The sequence below is a fragment of the Pelophylax lessonae genome (assembly GCF_965119305.1).
Source record: "Pelophylax lessonae genome assembly, chromosome: 1".
NCBI lineage: Eukaryota > Metazoa > Chordata > Amphibia > Anura > Ranidae > Pelophylax > Pelophylax lessonae.
In genome coordinates, this window is record NC_138768.1 from 44,631,073 (window position 1) to 44,654,667 (window position 23,595).

The 23,595-nt window shown below is 43.0% G+C and overlaps 1 protein-coding gene across 2 annotated transcripts in view; it reads right to left on the reverse strand.

Moving 5' to 3' along the window:
• Positions 1-23,595, reverse strand: part of SYT4 (synaptotagmin 4) — a 67,417-nt gene that overhangs the window by 24,913 nt on the left and 18,909 nt on the right. For both annotated transcript variants that reach the window (XM_082243904.1, XM_082243905.1), the window contains 2 exons: positions 20,619-21,430; positions 11,423-11,543 (listed from right to left, as the gene is read on the reverse strand). In XM_082243904.1, coding sequence (XP_082100030.1) covers positions 11,423-11,543; positions 20,619-21,430 — 933 coding nt within the window. The remainder of the gene's footprint in view (positions 1-11,422; positions 11,544-20,618; positions 21,431-23,595) is intronic.

Below are 23,595 nucleotides of genomic sequence, written 5' to 3' on the forward strand. Positions count from 1 at the left end.
TCTGGTTGATCTCTGTACATTGCAAGGTCTTTAACAAACTTTGTTGCAGATTCCTACATTTTGGTATTCTGAAGAAATCCATGTTTGTTCCTCTGTGCCTCTGTGCTGAGTGGGTCTAATGGGAGTGGTTTCATAATTATCTATCAGTTGTGCAGCTGCAGGGCTCTAATAAGGAAATCTGCTGGGCCTGCATCCCTTTAGACGTGTTCCTATTGGAAGTATCTCACCAGAAATTATATTTTTGTTGCAGGGGATGCCAGAAATCTGATTTGTATCTTAGTGCAGACTTCTGGGAAAATTGGTGAGCCAATCACACAAGCAGGAAATGATGTTTCTGGGGGTGTGGTCAGTATACATTCTGTGTACAGAACAGCTCCAGGCGGCCATATTGTATTGCATTTTTAGAAAATTACAACAGCTGCAGATTGAAAAGGAAAGGTCATTTTTAATAACACTCAATTACAATATGATTTGTGTCGCAATTGTATACGCTATATTGTTTTTTCTTTATTTGCCATTTTTTCCCTCATGAAAGTGGAGTTACCCTTTATATTATGATATCTATGATATCTACAGCTCAGAGTACATTGGTATGATGGTCACTGGGGAAGAATGCTCCCTATATTTGTGGACAGTAGGAAGAATCCCTTTTTAAATATCGAAAAAGATTATTGGTGTCAGTGGTTACAGGTAGAATTGGGGTTTCTAGTATTATATAGGCAGTTGCGCCAAATAATTTCTACATGCAGCAACTGTCCCAAGACAATATATCTAAAACCACAAATAACACACAATAATATACAAAAATGTGAAAAATTATTCACCGTTTTTCTACTGTGATAAAAACAAATTAATAACGTGATTAGTATCAATAATTAACAGAGTGCTCAGTCCCAAAGATTTATTCATAATTGAATCAAAAGTGAAAGTCCATTCTTTGAACTGTGGAAAGATGTACTGTGCCGTTTCACCAAGATAGTGCCCTCTGGTGCTTCTATGTCACCACATACTGAAATAAGCATCTGCACTCACCAGATGGTGTTGACCCCTTTGTTCTATAACAAAAAAAGTCAATCTCGCTTTCTGGTCACCCAGGGAACAGAAGGTATCCCCTAGCTGTTGCCTGAGTCCTCTCATCGTGGTGGTGTTATTCAATGGCTCCAGTGGCAAAACAACAAATCAATTAAAGGGAGAGAGTTTGGACCTCTCATAGCATAAAAATGTCTTGTATTTATTATTAAAAACATTCATTGTGCATACAGACACTGTAAAAAACTCCAGAAATATGTACCCACATTCTACGATCATGCAGGAAGCCACTTGGCATCCACGTTTGTTCAACCAAGACCAGAAGTTACACACCGGGAGTTCCACTTGATGCGGTTCGTCATCATGTGACGTCCTTCTGAGGACATCACATGAGGAAATGCGTCAAGTTCACCATATGGGGAGTTTATTAATTGATACTAATCACATTATTAATTTGTTTTTTATCACAGTAGAGAAAATGGTGATTCACTTTGCAAATGCTGTCTTAGCATAGTATATTATTGTGTGCTATTTGTGGTTTTAGAAATTGCTGGTTGCTCAGGAACCTATGGTGGTACTTTAGGGTTCCATGGAGCCTTGGTTAAAGCGGAACTTCACTCAAAGGGGGAAGATGGAACAATTTCACTTAGGGGTGTACTCACTTTTGTTGCCAGCGGCTTAGACATTAATGGCTGTGTGTTGAGTTATTTTGAGGGGACAGCAAATTTACACTGTTATACAAGCTGTTCACTCACTACTTTACATTGTAGCAAAGTATCATTCCTTCAGTGTTGTCACATGAAAAGATAGAATAAAATATTTACAAAAATGTGAGGGGTGTGCTCACTTTTGTGAGATACTGTATATTTACCTGTCTACTTTTAACTGTTATGTTAACAAATAATGTTTAAGGAGCTAAATGTAACTTTTTAAAACACAGCTGAGTTTGCCAGACTCCTATACTCTTTGCTCCCCCTTCCTTGTGCTCTGTTCAAATGGGTAGGTATGGAAGCTCAATAGGAAAGAAAGTTTGAAGGCAAACAGCTTCTACCATGGTTTAGAAAATCTGTGACATCATGGGTATGCCCTATATGAGGGATATCATTTATATGTTTACTTGTATACTTTTAGCTGCTCTGTTAAACAAAATGTTTACAAAGCTCAAAAATAACATTTTAACACATAACTGAGTTTCTTATGCTCCTATACTTCTTTCTCTCCCTTTCTACTTGCTCTGTTCCAATAGGTAGGTAAGGAAGTTCAATAAGAAAGTTTGAAGGCAAACAGCTTCTACCATGCTCTCACTTTAGAAATTCCATAATGTTCTGTGACATCATAGGTATGCCCGATATTAAATTTTTATGAAAAAAAATAAAGATTTTGTATACATAGTGAAGCACTACTCCCAAGGGAGCTGCTGAGTGTGGGTCCCCCTGGGTTACCGCTAGTAACAACAGTACCTTTAAGCATGTTTTTCAAGTGTGAGCACCTCAGACAAGAACCAGTCCAGTTTCTTTGGTTTTTTGGGTTTATTTGAGAACTTGGATGGGAGAAGGGAGAAGTGGGATACTCCAACAACTGAACTATGCCCCATTAGACAGGGACACTGAAAAATGCTGCTTGACGCTGATTAGTGCTTCACTGATGCTGGTTAACACTGACTGATACTGGCCTCGGCTAGGCCCATTACTAGAACTTCACCTCTGACTGTGGAAAAGTCCATTTGAGCTCCCCAAAGTACTCCTTCCTGAGGTAGCGGACTTTAATGCAAACTGTATTGCTGAACACTTCAGGGCCCTTCCTGGCACCCTCTCTACTCCCCAAACTTCAGGGCTTTACTACTTGGCACCCCCTTTACTGTACACTCCTGGTTAGCTGGCTCCTGGATCCTCTTTGACCTCACTGGAGTGGTCCCCTCTCCTAGGCAGACCCCTGGGCAGATCTTGAGTACTCACAACACTGTTTTTTCCTGAAGATCTCTGCCCAGCAGCTCCACTCGGTCAGCAACTCTGGATCCCTTGCAGCCCAGATCAACCTCCGGTCCCTAGGCCAACTGCCTGGACCACCTTCTCACTCTTACAGGAAGAGAGACAGCCGTCAGCTCCTCCTGAGACTGATGCTCCCGCCAAAAGACGCTCTGTCACATGCCCCCCCCCCCCCCAGATTTATTTCCAATCCCAGGGTGCACTGCGGCAAACCCCATCCACTGAGACAATCTTAACCACTTAAGTCCCGGAAGATTTTACCCCCTTCCTGACCAGGGCCTATTTTGCGATTCGGCACTGTGTGATTTTAACGGACAATTGCGCGGTCATGCGATGCTGTACCTAAACGAATTTGGCGTCCTTTTTTTCCCACAAACAGAGCTTTCTTTTGGTGGTATTTGATCACCTTTGCGATTTTTTGATCATGCGCTATAAACAAAAAAAGAGCGTCAATTTTGCAAAAATAACAATATTTTTCACTTTTTTTATATGAAATTCCCTCCAAAAAAAATGTAAAAATCAAAATTTTTTAACATTTTCGGCCAATTTGTTTTATGCTACATATGTTTGGTAAAAAAAAAAATCGCAAAAAGCGTATTTTGATTGGTTTGCGCAAAAGTTATCACGTTTACTAACAAAGGGAAAGATTTTTGTCATTTTTGTTGTTTTTTTTTTAACGCGTAATGGCGGCGATCTGTGATTTTTTTTGCGGTACTGCGACATTGCGGCGGACAGATCGGACCCTTGACTGACATTTTTGACACTTTTTGGGTTACCAGTGACATTTCTACAGTAATCAATGCTATAAATATGCACTGTTACTGTAAAATTACACTGGCAGTGAAGGGGTTAACTTTTTTGAGAGGGAGGGGCTATATGTGTCCCAAGAGGCGTGATTCTAACTGTGATTGGCTGTGGCTTGAGATGTATGAACAGTGATCAACGGTTCTACATAGTAGAACCGTATGATCATCATTCATACACCGGGGAGGATGACAGGCGGCTTGTTTACATTAGCCGCCTGCCTTTCTCCCTCTCCACCGACGATCGCGAGTGACGATCGGGTCCGCCGGTCACACGCACGGGGGGGGTCCTCGACCGCGCGGGAGCGGCAGCGCGCCTCCGGTGGCGCGCGCTTGCTCCTGAGACCCTCACAGGCTAGCGACGTAGACCTACGTCGCTCTGCCTGTGAGGGGCTGACTGCCGCAGTAAATATACTGTGAGCAGTCGGCAAGTGGTTAAACCCTGGTGTGCTATTGGCTAGGTTTCCTCCACTGTCCAACAAGATACCTCATTGGATACAGTGGGGAGACTCCCCAGACTCAACAGGCCACACCTGGAAACATGTGATAGAACAGCTAACAGATCCAGCCCCTCTGATAAGCAGACAGGGCCAATATATGCGTTTTCCTAGCATCTACCTAGGAGGAGGCTACATCAGTAAAAAAAATAAAATCTAAAATCTAAAAAAAGAACTTTAAGAACTTATATTTTGAAAAGAAAATACAATAGAACTAAAACCATAATGGTTTCCCTAAAAAAAAAAAAAAAAAATCTGCATGTATTTTCAAAAGGATATTTATGGGAAATTTTAATTTGATTTTGAAGCATTTACAAACACTAGGTAGTGAGCTGTTACATAGTTATATAGTTATTGTGGTTGAAAAGACGACTATCCAGTTTAACCCACTGTTGCGATAGGCCACATTGATACATCCATTTTTAATACCAGGTTTTGATCGGAGTATAGAGCGCAGATGGATGCTTGTGTAGAGGTCATTGATCGCTAAGCAATGATGGATTGACCTTGCAAATGGATGCTCTAATGAAGCCAAAGGGATGTAGAAAATAGGACATGTCCTACTTTCCACTGCACCTATTTTATCATCTATCTCTGTAACTACACTTGTAGGCTTACTGCCCATTAGGCCAAATAAAAAAAATGATCCTTTCCCAGCCATTCATCTCTCATACATTCCAAGATTGGAAACCAAAACAGAGGAGAGATGCACATAAAACGTCCACATAGACATATTACTCTTCCTCTTAGTGATTAACCTCGGAGAAGCTTTGTTACTTTTCTCGAAATTGTCATAGCTGAGAGATAACATTTTACAATTCACTGTAATAGCTATATCATCAAATATTGACTAGATTTGCATTATAGAACCTTCTCAAAGATGATGCTTTTTCTTAAAAATTATATTAGACCATTGATTAAAGAATTTATGATGAGTTGCTAGAGTTCCTTGCTAATTTAAGATATTGTCTTCCTGTAATTATTTGCACATTTAAAGAGGCAGTGTATGCCAACATTTACAGTACAACCACTTCTCACTTCTTCAATTAACTGTATGTCAGCCCAGATAATGTAGACATGCCTTGCCTTGGAAAAGTGCCTACATCAATAGGTCTGAAAACGATGTCTATTCGCTGCTGGGTGGTGCCATCTTGTTTCCGACTCCAAGGAGATGTACCAAAGAGGCTGTTGAAAGTGTCTTGCCACACATATCTGCATCCAGGACACACTCAAATGGCACTTTTCCACTGCAAGTACTGGCTCGGCTCCACTGGGCCCTGCTTGGCTCAGTTTGGTTTTCCACTGCATAGTACTGCATGGTACGGTGTTGGAACGGTTCGGTACGGTTTGGTATGGTTTGCTTTTCCACTAAAGTAGTAAGTGGGTGGGATAACAACGATTCTCTGACCAATCAGTGGCTAGTAGTGATAAACAGTCAAGGCTGCATACAAAGGATTGTGGGATATGGTACCGGTACGGCCCTCTTGGAACCACAACCGAGGTGGTACTGTTTAAGCACCATGTAGTGGAAAAGCGCCGCCTTACCGTACCGTAGCGAACTGTTCCAACACCATACCATGCGGTACCATGCAGTGGAAAAGCACAAAAGTGGCCCAACCATTCGGTTCCATGCAGTGGAAAAGCGCCTTTACACCTCCCATCTTTGAGTTTCCAGGACTCCTGGGACCTCCAAGTCCACTAGGACTTCCAATTGGGATTGACAGAATTCCTGCCAGTACTTCCAATGCTGCTCACAGAATCCATGCCAGGACTTCCAGTATCCCTGATAGTACTTACTATGGTACCCACAGAATCATCCAATGCTGCTCACATAAATCCCTTTGAGGACTTTCAATATCTACGCAAGTACTTTCAATGGAGCTCACAAAGGACTGCCAGTTCTCCATAAAACAACATTGGGCATGTCCTCTGACCCAGAGGGGTATTTAGGCATCAGCCCTGGAATTGGCTGGTGCTTGTTTCAAAAGAGCTATAATACTTACCCGTGTGATTGACAGATCGTTGCTGACCTGGATTGTCCTGACTACTCTCTTGTTTGTCACCTAGCTCGATCCTTGCCTGTATCCAACTTCTCTCTTGATTGTCCCCTGCCTCAAACGCTGACCTGATTTTTCTCGTAATGATCCACTAGTGTACACTGTAGCCTCCTTGTCCTTGCTCACCCCTTGGTGGGGGATCCTGAGGACCATAACCTGGTACCAGCATGCAGTGAAACCCATTTCCACCATCCAGAGCTCTGTTAAAGACCAGTTGGTGCTTAGACTCCAAGTCCCAGGTGAGCCTGAGCATGGAGATGAGCATGGGGATGAGCATCGGGGTGTAATCAGAACACAAACATTGGGAATTCAAAGCTTATTCATTTTGGAACATGGAAAAGTCATAATCATTTGATGAGCCAACTTTCTTTGGTAAGGCTGCACATGTGGATTCTAGGTATGAGCAATTCGTTTTGGTCGGAATATAAACTCTGACTATTTTTTGGTTATTCCAAGATTCTGATGTATCTGAATCTCCAAGTGATGAATTAGTAACGAATTCCGTTGATTGATTGATTTTCGTATATTAGCTTTCCAATGAATTTCAAATTTTTCGAATGATTTGAATTCGGATTCGTTGAAAAATGATCGACCAATTTGAATTCTGTGTGATGACTAGCTGGTTGTTAAGGAGCGCGCTGGGAAGCCGGCTGCTTCCTTACCAACCGATGACTCATCAGCTGTCAGCGGGGAAGCGGGATGAATGTAAACAAGAGAATGTGGCAATGAAAAATTCAGAAAAAAAACACAGACCCTTACATGAGAATGCAGCCCGGCAGGCCAGGAAAGGGGGGGGGGGGGACGAGCGAGCGCCTCCTCCCCCTCCTGAACCATAACAGGCCACATGCCCTAACCATGGGGGGGGTGCTTTGGGGCAGGATGGGCTCTGCCCCCCTCAAAGCACCTTGTCCCCAAATTGATGGGGACAAGGGCCTCTTTCCCACAACCCTGGCCCCCCGATCCCAACCCCCCCCCCCTATGTGAATAAGTATGGGGTACATTATAAACAAGCAAAAAATTGGGGGAGCAAACCCTGAACATGTATATCTAAAGCCGGTGCAGCTATGGACCAAGCAACATGTATATTAAAAAAGAATAGCGCACACATGCTGGTACATTATAGCCTTACTCATTTACCAAAAAAGTGCAAAAAGTAAAAACACAACACAAGTTTTTGACAATTCCTTTATTAAAAAAAAAAAAAATAGAAAAAAAAGTCCCCTGATGTAGATCCATCGTCATTTACGATGCCCGCCGCCACCGCCGTCACGATAAAAGAAAACAACTGGTCCCGATGAAGGCTCCTGTTGTCTGCCAAAAAAAAGCTAAGCAGCAGGGTTAGCCGATGACATCACCGTGTGACTGCAGGGTGATGACCTCACAAGTGGGCGTGACTAACCGGCGATGTCATCGGGTGTCCCAACCTCTTAGTCATTTAAGAACTGTCAGCAGGTGGAGCTGTGCAGAGTTTTTTTTTTGTTTTAGTTTTCAGGTCGGAGGTAGCAGCAGGCGTTGTGCTTGATGATAGATCTACTTTGGGGGACATTTACTTTTTGAGTTGTTTTTGACCTGTCAAAAACTGTCTGTGTTTTTATTTACTTTTTACACTTTTTTGGTGAATGAGTATGGGATACTACGTACCCCATACTCATAAACATGGGGGGGGGGCAGGATCTGGGGGCTCCCTTGTTAAGTCACCCTCACACCCCTACAACCACCGGGCCACAGTTGTGGAGAAGAGGCCCTTGTCCACATCAACATGGGGACAGGGTGCTTTGGGGTGGGGGGGCAGGGCAATGTTGAGGGCAAGTGGCCTGGTATGGTTCAGTAGGGGGGCGCTCACTTGCCTTCCCCCCTTGGCCTGCCGGGCTGCATGCTCAAAAAAAGGGTCTTGTAGGGATTTGGGGGGGGGGGGGACCCACACCAATCTTTTATTTTGGCATGGGGTTGCCCTTAAAATTCATAGCAAACCCATTTCCGCTATTCTTTTATTTACGTTTTATCAACGGAATGAAATGATTAATGTAACAAATCTATTTGAAATAAAACCAAACAAATATTTCCATTCTGCACGTGTCTAGTGGATTTAGGCTTGCCTTCAATGGGTGGTGACTCAAGGCATGTACAAGGCATGTGCAAACACAATAAGCTCAAGACCAATGGTTAGAAGAGTCCAGAAAGTGCTTTCATTTTTCATAAAATGATCATAAAACATCAACGCGTTTCAGGCCAAACCTACCCCCCCCCCCCCCCCTTCATTAGGGCTCAATGATATCTGCTTGATGTTTGAATGGACTCTGAGAACCAGATGCCAGATAAGGCATTTGTCAGGAATCTGCAGCAAGGATGGCCAAACAAAAGACATGCACACACCAGAAAACAAAGTGCACCACAACCATATAACCAAAATGCCTAATTAACAGGAAGCCTAACAAACTAACTATATACAATATGTAAAATATATCCATGATAGGGAGCGCAGGTCACAGTGAATACCAGAGATGCAAGGAAGAGGGCAACTAGGACTGGGATCAGGAGCAAGATATACAGTAGCTATAAGACAACAGGGTGCAGGGTAAAGGATGCAGGACAAGAACAGGATCAGGAGCAAGATAAATGGCAGGAGCATCTGACCCAGCACACCAAGCAATGCAAACACTGATGCAAGGAGTATCAGCAGAAGATTTCAATACAATTTCAATACCGGGCACTTCTACCCATTCCTGCCCAGGTGAATTTTCAGCTTTCAGCACTGTCGCATTTTGAATGACAATTGCATGGTCATGCAACACTGTATGCAAATTAATTTTTTATCATTTTTCCCCCATAAATAGAGCTTTCTTTTGGTGGTATTTGATCACCTCTGGGTTTTTATTTTTTGCTAAACAAATAAAAAAAGAACGAAAAAAAAAAAAAAAAAAGGTTTTCTTTGTTTATGGTATAACATTTTTTAAAATAAGTAAGTTTTCTCCTGCACCGATGAGCACTGATGAGGCTGCACTGATTGGCACTGATGAGGTGGCACTGATGTAGTGGCACTGATGATGAGGCACTAATATGCAACAGTGATTAGCACTGATATGCAGCACTGATGGGCACTGATAGGTGGCACTGATATGCAGCACTGGTGGGCACTGATAGGTGGCACTGATATGCAGCACTGGTGGGCACTGATAGGTGGCACTGATATGCAGCACTGATGGGCACTGATAGGTGGCACTGATATGCAGCACTGATGGGCATTGATAGGTGGCACTGATTTGCAGCACTGGTGGGCACTGATATGCAGCATTAATTGGCACTGATAGGTAGTGCTAATGGACACTGATATGTGCCACTGATGGGCACTTATAGGTGGAACTGAGGGGCACTTATAGACGGCACTGATGAGCATTCATAGGCGGCACTGATGGACTTTGATAGGCGGCACTGATGGGTGGCACTGATGGGCACTGATATATTACACTAATAGGAAGCACTGATGATGAGGCACTGACAGGAATTATTAATGGGCACTGATTGGCATCCCTAATAGGCACTGATTGGTATCCCTAATGGCATGGGTTGGCATTCCTGGTGGGGCTCTAGTAGGCATCCCTGATGGGTCTGCACTGATAATCAATGCGCTGATTATCAGCGCAGACCCCCCCTGTCAGGAGAGCCGCCGATCGGCTCTTCTCTACGTGTGCCTTGTCAGCGCGAACTGAGGATAACCGATAAACGGCACTTGCTGTTACCATGTGACCAGTTGTGATTGGATCGCAGTGCCACCAGCAGGTTAACCAGGTCTTGACAGCATTATACATGAAAGGGAATTGGATGAGGTAGAATTATACCAATAAAATGGCTGCAAACAAACCAAAAATCCTGTCTCTGACATCAACAGCCCCAGCAGCAGTGGGATCCCATTCATGAAGCTCTCTCCTGATCCCTACATTTGCTCCCAGCTTCTGAAGATCACTCAAAGCTGTGCTGGTAGCAGAGAGAACATTGACATAGTACATGGGGGGGCATAAGAAGTGGGGAAACTGAACGATCCAACACTCCAGGAAGTGCTGATTTGTTTACCAGTAAAACCATGACTTACTGGGCATAGAGGCCATAAATAGGGCTTGGTCATGATTTCTCACTGCATACTTGCCAACTGTCCCGTTTTTGCCGGGACAGTCCCAGCAAATAGGAGCCTGTCCCGGATAATTTACATTGTCCCGTCAATGTACTTATTTACACTTTGCACTTTATTTATATTTACATTTTTTGTATGGTCACACCTGAGCACATTTGACACTTTAGAATTGCAGGGAATTGTGATGAGAATTTTAAAATTTAGGCAGAAGTAGTGCGACTGAATGGGAGAATTATTCCAACTCTGCTACTTTAGCCTCAAGTTTAAAATTCCCTTTTCAATTTCCTGTAATTCTCTCTTTATTGAGTAGACCCTATAATCTGATGATAAGTAGGCGGAGATTAATTATGTGGAGTGGGCAGAGCTTCAGGGAAGTGGGTGTGGTAAGTAATTGATAGCTGTGTCCCTGGAATTTTTTTTCAAATGTTGGCAACTATGTCACTGATGTATTGAGATTGAAAATAAGAGGGTCACAAGGTATATTTACCCGCTTCCGGAGCGCCCCGCATACATTCACTGCAGCAGGGCGGCCCTCCTGCGCGTACCTGTTTGTGATTTTGTGCACTGGGTCTGGGGCATTTATTTATAATGTTGGGGGTTCTAAGAAATTTTCTAGCAATAAATACTAATTGTTACATGCCTGGGGGGTCAAGTGGATAATACTGGGCAAACCTGCGTTTGTTCCTTTATCTCCAGATTCAAGTTTGTGGCACCAACATCCTGGCACCTGCACCCTTCCGTTGCCCCAGCAGTCCCTGTCTCCACCACCAGGGGTGCTTGAATGGGAATTGTGGAAGAGGCCACACTCTCCAGCTTAACTGACAGGTAGGTGACACACATATTTCTGAAGAAATCAGCAGCTCTGAGACATCTGAACACAAGTTACCTGGCAAAATATGCCAAAAAGATAAAAAGAAAGGAGTACCTGACAATCCTGACGTGTCAGCTTTGGGGAGGTGACGCGCCTTCAGCACCACCACCGTTAAGGTGTTTGTAGTAGACTGGTAACAGAGAGAGATCAGCAATTCTCCGCGTCCTGCTGACTTCTGTAATCAAAGAAAGACCTTCCGTTAAACATGCAGTACCGTCATCCCGCCATATAACACAGGGGGCGCTCTACGTGACCCACAAGTCTGCAGTCTATACTGAACGCAGTAACTCTAATGTGACGCAAAAAAAAAAAAAGTTTTGAAGTCTTGCACAGTTGTACTGTCTCCTCTCCTGTATTGAAACGTCTTATTCTGCTTTCACTGCACACTGTGAGCTTCTCACTATGTGTATTAGAAAATGCAGGAAGTCAGATAGAGCCACGCCTCTTTTCCTGGCAAGAGGAAAGGGGTGGGCCTGGCTTTCCAAGGCCCGCCCCTTTCACTCATTCAGTTCTTTCCATCATAGAGATTCAATATCACATGTGGGTGTTACCTCTGCAAATGCAGCCTGCCTAGGCACGCCCACTCCCCCCAGACTGACAGCCACCTGTCAATATATTTTGATATTTGCATAACTCCTCCCATGAGCCGCCCCACTAATTGCATCAGGGCTCATAAGGTTTCACACTGTAGCGATGCCAGACATCGTATGAGATTCGCAACGGATTGCTGTGCAGATCACATGCGATATCTGTGCGATGCAAATTCAGCCATATAGTTTGTATGGATGAATTTGCATGGCATTCGGACCAAAATAGTGCAGGACCCTTTTTTTGGTCCGCACTGGAATCGGATCGCATGGGTTCACACCTATGCGATCTGATTCCTGCACCATTTGACAGGTCACACTGCGATCTGCGAACCGATCTGGGGGTGTCATTAACTTTTTTACTGACACCCGTAGTGGTTCGCATAGGGCAGTGTGAGCTAAGGATCAACCGATTATCGGCAAAGACCATATATCGAGGGCCGATATGCACTTTCCCCGATATATCGGAATCGCCCCCCGTAGGTTACCGATATTTTGGGAAAGTGCTGTACCGGAGTGATGTCTGCAGCTAGAGGCATCACCCAGTACCGGCGTCCATAGCCGATGGTCGGCTGTCTTGTAATGATAACCGATGCGGCTGAGAAGCCGCTTGGCTGTCATTACAAGGACAGGGAGGGGACGTCCCCCCTCCTGCCGCCTTCTATGGCTCACTCGGGTCTTTCATCCCACCCGGGCAACCAGCCTGCACGGCCGGCTGGTCGTGTCATGACATCACTTGCGGGTACTCGGCGCCAGATTAAAAGAAAACAGAAAGGTTTTATTGAAATTGTTCATTATCATGTTGATAAGGGGGGAAAGGGGTGGGGGGGGGGCATTAGGGAAGGCAACATATTTAAACATCAAGAAAACAAAATTGTTATTGAGTTCCCTAGTTCATCAAATGCATACCTGCCAACTGTCCCGTTTTTCCCGGGACAATCCCGGCAAATAGGAGCCTGTCCCGGGTAATTTACATTGTCCCTGTTAATCAGGGACAATGTAAATCATAAAAAAAAATTTATTTTGTTTCACACAGTGTCGCTCTCACCCCAGCTAGGTGTTATTGTTCTGGCAGCAGGTTGTCTCTCTCTGGGTGCCTGCTCACTCTTCCTGCCTGTCGCAAATTTAACGTGTCACCGGAGGCAGGGTGTCAGCATGGTGCACTTTCCGAAATCCGCCAGCAGGGGGAGGCAGAGCACCTTCCGACAAGCTGACACTTTAGAATTGCAGGGAATTGTGATAAGAATTTTAAACTTTAGGCAGAAGTAGTGCATCTGAATGGGAGAATTATTCCAACTCTGCTACTTTGGCCTCAAGTTTTCAATTCCCTTTTCAAATTCCTGTAATTCTCTCTTTATGAAGTAGACCCTATAATCTGATAAGTAGGCGGAGATTAATTATGCAGAATGGGCAGAGCTTCAGGGAAGTGGGTGTGGTAAGTAATTGATAGCTGTGCTGCAAAGTGTCCCTGGAAATTTTTTTCAAATGTTGGCAACTATGCAAATGTACATAATATTTTTAGCAAACTTGTAGCATATAATCTACTTATTAAAGATCATCTCCACCCAAAACTGATAAATATTCCTCATAACTCAGGAACTTCTACTATAAGTGAACTTATTAGACATGTCTTTGGAAGTGCGGCAAAGCTACAGACTACAACTAAACTATACTAAAACCCATGACAAACATGACAAAAATAATAATGTTCCCAATTTCTCTCTCTGTTCAACCCCTAAAGTATACTCAGCAAAAAACCTAACAAAAAAAAAACAAAAACAAATACCATATATATATATATATATATATATATATATATATATATATATATATATATACATACATACATACATACATACAATCTATTTTTTAAAGAGGTTTAAGAATTTATTCTAGCTTGTCTTTCTTTCAAATATGTATATATATATACACACACACAGTATCTCACAACAGAGTACATCCCTCACATTTTTGTAAATATTTTATTATTTTTATTATTATTATTTTTTTACTCCTTTTCATGTGACAACACTGAAGAAATGACACTTTGCTACAATGTAAAGTAGTGAGTGTACAGCTTGTATAACAGTGTAAATTTGCTGTCCCCTCAAAATAACTCAACACACAGCCATTAATGTCTAAACTGCTGGCAACAAAAATGAGTACACCCCTAAGTAAAAATGTCCAAATTGGGCCCAATTAGCCATTTTCCCTCCCCGGTGTCATGTGACTGATTAGTGTTACAAGGTGTGAATGGGGAGAAGGTGTGATAAATTTACTGTTATCACTCTCACTCTCTCATACTGGTTACCGGAAGTTCTACATGGCACTTCATGGCAAAGAACTCTCTGAGGATCTGAAAAAAAGATTTGTTGCTCTACATAAAGATGGCCTAGGCTATAAGAAGATTGCTAAGACCCTGAAACTGAGCTGCAGCACGGTGGCCAAGACCATACAGTGGTTTAACAGGACAGGTTCCACTCAGAACAGGCCTCACAATGGTCGACCAAAGAAGTTGAGTGCACACGATCAGCGTCATATCCAGAGGTTGTCTTTGGGAAATAGACGTATGAGTGCTGCCAGCATTGCTGCAGAGGTTGAAGGGGTGGGGGGTCAGCCTGTCAGTGCTCAGGCCATACGCCGCACACTGCATCAAACTGGTCTGCATGGCTGTCATCCCATATATATATATATATATATATATATATATATATATATATATATATATATATATATATATATATATATATATATATATATATATATATACACACAGTATATATATATATATACACACTATATTATTACCAAAAGTATTTGGACTTGGGACGCCTGCCTTTACACGTACATGAACTTTAATGCCATCCCAGTCTTAATCCCTTGGGTTCAATATTGAGTTGGCCAACCCTTTGCAGCTATAACAGCTTCAATTCGTCTGAGAACCCAGCTTTAGAAGTGTATCTATGGGAATGTTTGACCATTCTTCCAGAAGCACATTAGTGAGGTCAGGCACTGATGTTGGAGGGAAGGCCTGGCTCACAGTCTCCACTCTAATTCATCCCAAAGGCGTTCAATCGGATTGAGGTCAGGACTCCAGGCAATTCAAGTTCCTCCACCCCAAACTCGCTCATCCATGTTTTTATGGACCTTGCTTTGTACACTGGTCCAAATCATTTGGTGGAGGGGGGATTATGGTCTGGGGTTGTTTTTGGGGGTTGGGCTTGGCCCGTTAGTTGGAGTGAAGGGAACTCTTAAAGTCATCAGCATACTAAGATATTTTGGACAATTTCATGCACCCAACTTTGTGGGAACAGTTTGGGGGTTTCTGTTCCAACATGACTGCACACCAGTGCACAAAGCAAGGTTTATAAAGATATGGATAAGCGAGTTTGGGGTGAAGGAATTTAACTGACCTACACAGGGTCCTGACCTCAATCCGATAGAAACACCTTTGCGATGAATTAGAGCGGAGACCTTCTCCAACATCAGTGCCTGACCTCACAAATGCGCTTCTGGAAAAATGGTCAAACATTCTCATAGACACACTCTTAAGGCTGGGTTCACACTTGAAACGGATGTGACTGACAGCAGGGGTTCAGGGAATACCTGTTCTCTGTTTCAGGGACGAATCAGGCCCCAATTTTTGGCGGAATTCAGACCTGAAACGGAGCCGAAGACACACAGGACCACTGTGCAATTCACTCCACAACCGCCCTCGGGATCTGTGAACCGGCTCTATTTAGAGTCGGTCAAATCTCCTGTCCTGCAATTCGCATAAGTGTGAACCAAGCCTTAACCTTGTGGACAGCCTTCCCAGAAGAGTTGAAGCTGTTATAGCTGCAAAGGGTGGGCCAACTCCATATTGAACCTTACGGACTAAGACTGGGATTCCATTAAAATGTATGTGTGTGTAAAGAGAGGTGTCCCAATACTTTTGACAATATAGTGTGTTTTCATATATATATATATATATATACAGGATAGATAGATAGATAGATAGATAGATAGATAGATAGATAGATAGATAGATAGATAGATAGATAGATAGATAGATAGATAGATAGATAGATAGATAGATAGATAGATAGATAGATAGATAGATAGATAGATAGATAGATAGATAGATATGGTGTTGACCTTCAAGGGATTTTGTTGACCTTCAGAGACCTTATCACCTTCATGAAGGGGATCAATACTTATCAATACTTAGATTTCCAGCAGGTGGTGGGCCAAATCTTTCCTTCAAGAGATACCAGTGTATTATCACTTGCAGTGGTGTTGGTTAGCCTGTCCCTTGCCGCACACTGTGGTTCCTCCCACCTGCACCTACGTCAATAGGCAATACAATGATGATGTATTGGCTGGTGGGAGCAACCACATCACACGGGGGGGGTCCTGGCACAGACACAATTGTAAGTGTTAAGGCCCGTACACACGTACCGATCGTCGGCATACAAACGTCGGTGGACGAAGGATCTGCCGATTGTACGCGTGTTAGTATGGTGCCTCCGACAGATGTCTGCGCACAATCCGCGGACAAAAGTCTTTCTTGCAAACATGAAAATTTTTGTCTGCGGACACCAGAACGGACGATTGTTCGCCTGTCAGTACAGAATTCGGCCGACAGACCGCAGATTTGCAAGACTGGGCATGCTCAGAAAATTAAAAACACAGGGAAAGTTAACCATTACATGACATCACTTCTGCAGTCAGCTGAAGTCTGCAGACAAAATTCTTGTGCTGTCCTTGTGCTGTCTTTGCACTTTTCAACAGACACCGACATCCCGGGGAGAAAAGAGGAACATTTGTATGCCGACCATCGGTACGTGTGTACGGGGCTTCAAGGCCCGTACACACGTACCGATCGTCGTCATACAAACGTCGGCGGACGAAAGATCTGCCGATTGTATGCGTGTTAGTATGGTGCCTCCGACAGATGTCTGCACACAATCTGCGGACAAGAGTCTTTCTTGCAAACATGAAAATTTTTGTCTGCAGACACCAGAACGGACGATTGTTCGCCTGTCAGTACAGAAATCAGCCGACAGACCGCAGATTTGCAAGACTGGGCATGCTCAGAAAATAAAAAACACAGGGAAAGTTAACCATTACATGACATCACTTCTGCAGTCAGCTGAAGTCTGCGGACAAAATTCTTGTGCTGTCCTTGTGCTGTCTTTGCACTTTTCAACAGACACCGACATCCCGGGGAGAAAAGACGAACATTTGTATGACGACGATCTGCGTGTGTGTATGGGGCTTCAGATAGCAACATTGCTTGAGTCCCTTTAAGAAAAGTAGGATTTGACTGGCAACTTGCCCGACAACTAAGGCTGTTCATACATGTTTAATTTTCTTGTATAATTTTCCTTTAGATTTACCTTAAACTATATAATGTAAGGGCCTGCCTAATTGGATACAATTGAAGGTGGTTTAGTTTTGACCTCATATTATATGGTTTTTGGTAAATCTAAAGGAAAATTGTACAAGAGAATTGAACATGTATGGCCAGCGTAAGTCTTTTTACAGTCTGTCCACCATCTAATTTTTTAATTCTTTAAAACCCAACTCCAGGAATTAGATAAAAAAAAAAAAAAAAAAGACTCTTGAAGTGCCCCCTCCCTCACTGAAAGGGTTAATTGCATATTTTGTCTAGGTGTAATGGAATAAGGAGTAAATACTGATGTTTTTCTACGCTCCAGCAGCGTCCCTACAGGGGTGCAACAGGGTCCTTGCGGCTTCCACTCTAAGGAGCTCCCAATCACGGTTGCACACTTGCCCCTACCACACACACACACGCACACACTTACAATGCAGAGCTAACAGCCAACACACTGGAGTTATGGGGCAGTGCAGAAGAGGGCAGTGTGGGAGCTGGCCAGAGTGGGGTTTAGGGTAAGTAATCTTCCCTGTTCTTGTACCCCTACACATAACTAGCTATTAACCCGTACAGATGGGAGGCTTAGGGGCAGTGCCGGGATAAGGTCATCCAGTGCCCAAGGAAAAAAAATGACAAACTGTGCCCCCATTTATGATGTGCAAGCTCAGGGGATCCTACACCTAGCAGTCACTTGCTTCTTAAAACCACTGCCCCTATCAGCCTTGGAAGAGAAGGAAGGCACCCCAATCCCTGCAGTAAACCATTGTGCCCAGGGCAACCGCCCCCCCCCCCCCCCCTTCTACCCACGCTTTCTCCCCTTACTGCTTGGGGGTAATGCAAGGTTAGATTTTTTACACATTTCTGGAATTGGCCTTTAAAGTCAGCCTGAAAAATTCACATGAACCTAAAATCTGATTCAGATTAAGAATATTTAATTAATCCCAAAGGGAAATTATGAATTAATTAATCTCAAAGGTAAATTATTCATTAATTCCAAAGGGAGTTCAACTCTGCAACTGACTTAAAAGAACAGGTGCTGCTTTAATTTTTTATTTATTATTTTCTAATTTAATAAAATAGCTTATCACAGCTATGTTAGCACTTCCCTTCAGTAAACCATTGTGCCCAGGGCAACCGCCCCCCCACCCATCCCTTCTCCCGTTACTGCTTGGGGGGTAATGCAAGGTAGATTTTTTACTAATTTCTGAAATTGACCTTTAAAGTCAGCTTGAAAAATTCCCATGAACCTAAAATCAGATTCAGATTCTGAATATTTTATTATTCCCAAAGGGAAATTAATTAATGAATTAATCCCAAAGGTAAATTATTCATTAATTATTCCCAAAGGGAGTTCAACTCTGCAACTGACTTAAAAGAACAGGTGCTGCTATAACTTTTTTTTTTTCTAATTTCATAAAATGGCTTATCACAACCGCGTTAGCACTTCCCTTTAGTAAACCATTGTGCCCAGGGCAACCGCCCACCCCTTCTCCCTTTACTACTTGGGGGTAATGCAAGGTTAGATTTTTTACACATTTCTGGAATTGGCCTTTAAAGTAAGCCTGAAAAATTCCCATGAACCTAAAATCTGATTCAGATTAAGAATATTTAATTAATCCCAAAGGGAAATTATTAATTAATTAATCTCAAAGGGAAATTATTAATTAATTCCAAAGGGAGTTAAACTCTGCAACTGACTTAAAAGAACAGGTGCTGCTTTAATTTTTTATGTATTATTTTCTAATTTAATAAAATGGCTTATCACAACTATGTTAGCACTTCCCTTCAGTAAACCATTGTGCCCAGGGCAACCCCTCCCCGCCCATCCCTTCTCCCATTACTGCTTTCGGGTAATGGAAGCAGGGCTGCTGTTAGAAATCGCGGGGCCCCGTACAGACTACCTGGCAGGGCCCCCCAAAGAAAATACAATTACAAATATAACATAACTCGCATAATTCCTGCTAAATCTAAAAAAAAAAAAAAAAAAAAAACGATGTTAAATAAAAAAGAAGATGAGATGAGAAAAATATACAGGCTGGGCAGTTGGAGCTCAGTGATCAGAGAGACAGAGAGAGAGAAACAAAGTTACAATTTACAAATAAACTCCTGAGCAGAGATAAGTGCTGGGAGGGGGGCCCACACTAGGGAGGGGGATTAGTGAGTGACAACTGTCTCTTTCTCAGCAGATAAAAGCTGATAGCGGGGAGGGGGACAGATCAGATTCAGGTGCTGGAGGAAGATTTCTGTATTTGTTGTCCATCACTAATCCCCCTCTCTGTGTGGGCCCCCCTGTGTGCTTGGGCCCCCTACAAGAGGGCTGGTGTTCCCCCCCTATCAGCGGCCCTGAATGCAAGGGTAGATTTTTTACAAATTTCTGGAATTGGCCTTTAAAGTCAGCTTGAAAAATTCCCATGAACCTAAAATCAGATTCAGATTCAGAGTATTTTATTAATCCCAAAGGGAAATTATTAATTATTAACTGACTTATAAGAACAGGTGCTAACCGTGTTAGCACTTCCCTTCAGTAAACCATTGTGCCCAGGGCAACCGCCCACCGTTTTCCCGTTACTGCTTGAGGGTAATGCAAGGGTAGATTTTTTACTAATTTCTGGAACTGGCCTTTCAAGTCAGCCTGAAAAATTCCCATGAACCTAAAATCAGATGCAGATTAAGAATATTTAATAAATCCCAAAGGGAAATTATTAATTAAATAATCTCAAAGGGAAATTATTAATTAATTCCAAAGGGAGTTAAACTCTGCAACTGACATAAAAGAACAGGTGCTGCTATAAGTTTTTTTTTTTTTTCAATTTAATAAAATGGCTTATCACAACCGTGTTAGCACTTCCCTTCAGTAAACCATTGTGCCCAGGGCAAACGCCCCCCCCCCCCCCCGCTCACCCCTTCTCCCGTTACTGCTTGGGGTTAATGCGAGGGAAGATTTTTTACTAATGTCTGGTATTGGCCTTTCAAGTGAGCCTGAAAAATTCTCCTGAATCTAAAATCAGATTCAGAATATTTTATTAATCCCAAAGAGAAATTATTAATTAATTGATTAATCCCAAAGGGAGTTCAAAAGATTTAAAAGAACAGGTGCTGCTATAAGTTTTTTTTTTCTAATTTAATAAAATGGTTTGTCACAACCGTGTTAGCACTATGTTGAGCTCCATAGTAATCTGAGTCAATCAAAGTGTGGATGACTTGACATGAACACCTAAACCTCTTGTAACAGATTGCTAAACAATTTCAAGAAAAAATAAATGTAGTAATTTTGATGAATTACCCGGACATTCCTTTTATTGATCTCCCTGTTCATCAACACTCTTCCATCCGTCAGCTCAATTCCCGATAGAGGAAAGTGGACCTCTCCGATGACGTCATCCCTCGAGAACCTATCAAAGCTCAGAATTATGAAGTGGAGGACCAAATCTTGCACCTGACTGTAGGGAATTCCATAAAATGTAAATGTCTCATCGAAAGCCGGGTCGAGGGTCTTCCGGAGGACTCGTGTTTTAACCTTGTGTTTTTTCTCAGGAAGGATGGTCATTTTTATGTACGGATCGGAGGTCATCGACTGCTCATCCATGGCCGGCAGCGAACGGGCTTCCTTGATGTTGACCACAAAAGCTTTCTTCTCAAAGTTGTACTCTAATGAGAAGAAGAGCGTTCCCAGCTTATCTTGTTTGTCTGCAAAAGAAAGCGATGAGCTGGACTTGACGCTCTCTGGAGAGATTGATTCTTTGTCTTTCTCCGGTAATTGAGGTTGTGAAAAATCCTCGAGATCTGGAGAGCTTCTGACTTTATTGGCTTTGGGAAAATTGCCGTTCAAGTCCCTTTTCTCCAAGTCGAGATGGAGAGATGTCTTTGATATCAACGATTTAGGGGACAGTTCTGTTTTTTCGTCCGCCCCAAATTTCTTTTTGCTGCTTAGGTTTTCTGGGTAAATGTCGACTCCTTTCAACACGTGCACAAACTTATAAGGCGGGGTCTTGTTGGACTTGGCTGATTTGCGCTGGCAACAGATCCAAGAAAAAAGCGACACGGTAAAGACAAGGCCGAAGGCGCTTATGAGTCCGACCATCGCTGGGATTTCATCTAAAAAAAAAAAATAAAAATAAATAAACATAGAAAATATCATTTCACGTACGATAGAATAACTCAGATAAATCTGACAATAATTTATCCATGTGGCATGACTATTTTTCATTGCAGTATGAGTAAAACAGAGCCTACGCTCCACCTTCAGGAGACTCTTGGTATTGCATCTGTGCTTCTCAGAAAAACCAGTATGCTGCAGGCTTATTTAACCACTTCAGCCCCGGAAAGATTTTCCCTCCTAATGACCAGGCCATATTTTGCGATTCGACACTGCATTAATTTAACGGACAATTGTGCAGTCGTGCGACGCTGTACCCAACTAAAATTGATGTCCTTTTTTCCACACAAATAGAGCTTTCTTTTGGTGGTATTTGATCACCTGTGCGATTTTTATTTTTTGTGCTATAAACAAAAAAAGAGCGACAATTCTGATAAAAAATAAAAAAACAATATTTTTCACATTCTGCTATATAACATTCTCAAAAAAAATTTAAAAATCAAAATTTTTTTAAAATTTTAGGCCAATTTGTTTTTTGCCACATATTTTTGGTAAAAGAAATCGCAATAAGCGGATTTTGATTGGTTTGCGCAAAAGTTATCGCATCTACAAACTACAGGAAAGATTTATGTCATTTTTATTGTTTTTTTTTTTTACTATTAATGGCGGCGATCTGCGATTTTTAGCGGGACTGTGACATTGCGGCGGACAGATCGTACCCCTGACTGACATTTTTTACACTTTTGGGGGGACCAGTGACATTACTACAGTAATCAGGGCTAAAAATATGCACTGTTACTGTAAAAATGACACTGGCAGGGAAGGGGTTAACAATGTGGGTGATCAAGGGTTTAAATGTGTACCTAGGGGCATGTACTGTGGGGGGGGGGGGATTGGGCTTGTGAAATGACCATAGAGACATATGATCCTATATAGAAGGATCACATGATCTCTGTGATCATTCCAGGGAGAAGAACGGTCAGCTGTGTTTACAACAGCTGACCGTTTTTCTCTCTCAGCCGGGAATGATTGCTGGTGTCAGGCAGCAAACGGAGCCGTCTGCCCCGTGCATCGGAGTCCCCGGTGCCCTGGGGGGGGGGGGGGGACTGGGCGCACACAACCAGCGCCGCGCGCTCGCCCCCTAGCTGCAGGTGCACGACCGACGTATACCTAAGCCGGTTTGCGCAGGAGGGGCTGCCTGCCGCAGTATAAGTGCGGCGGGCGGTCCTTAACTGGTTAATTGGCTGCGTAATTTATATAAAGTTGGACTGTGCCCCAACCAAGTGTCAGATAAAGGAAGAAGCTGAAACCTCAGTCTTAAAACGGAACTCTGAGAAATCTGAATATTCTCCCTTGTTGTGGGGTTGCGCCTGCACTGCAAGGGTTAACTGCTCCTTTAAGTCTAAGAGGCATAGAAAAGTGGATTCACTTCGCCGATCCTCTGCTAGATAAGTCCCCGCATCGTCTTCCCCATCATGCTCAGCAGTCTAAGGTCTTGATATCATCAAGACCAATGCAGAGTCTCTATAGCTTTACATTGGATGTGATGAAGCTGAAAGACAGTCTACCGATAGAGCAAAGGGGAGTGCCATCTGGGGGTGAGGCCAGGATCGGGTAAATTAAAGGGCTTTTATTCTCCCCTAGAATAAATGAGCAGTTAACCAGCTCAGAGTATAATCTTGGCATGCTGGGGGGTAATAGCCAGGACAAGATTACTCTCATGTCCATGTGTGGGAGTTATATTATCCATGGCCCGCCAATAGAGAAGGGGCTAATAATGATTGGCTGACGGCAGATATTGCATGGCTGGGGGCGGGCACAGAATTGGGTAGGTTTGCCATAAATTGTGTGTATGTGGTATATATATTTATTTATTACAGGTATTTATATAGTGCCATCAATTTATGCAGCGCTCTACATATATATTGTACATTCACATCAGTCCCTGCACTCAAGGAGCATACAATCTATTGGCACTTTTCCACTGCAAGTACCGGTTCGGCTCTACTCGGCCCTGCTTGGCCCGGTTTGCTTTTCCACTGCTGGTACGGCATGGTACGGTGTTGGAACGGTTCGGTTCGGTACGGTATGGTTTGCTTTTCCACTAAAGTAGTACTAAAGTTAAGTGGGTGGAATAACAACGGGGTGGGTGGGATTCTCTGAC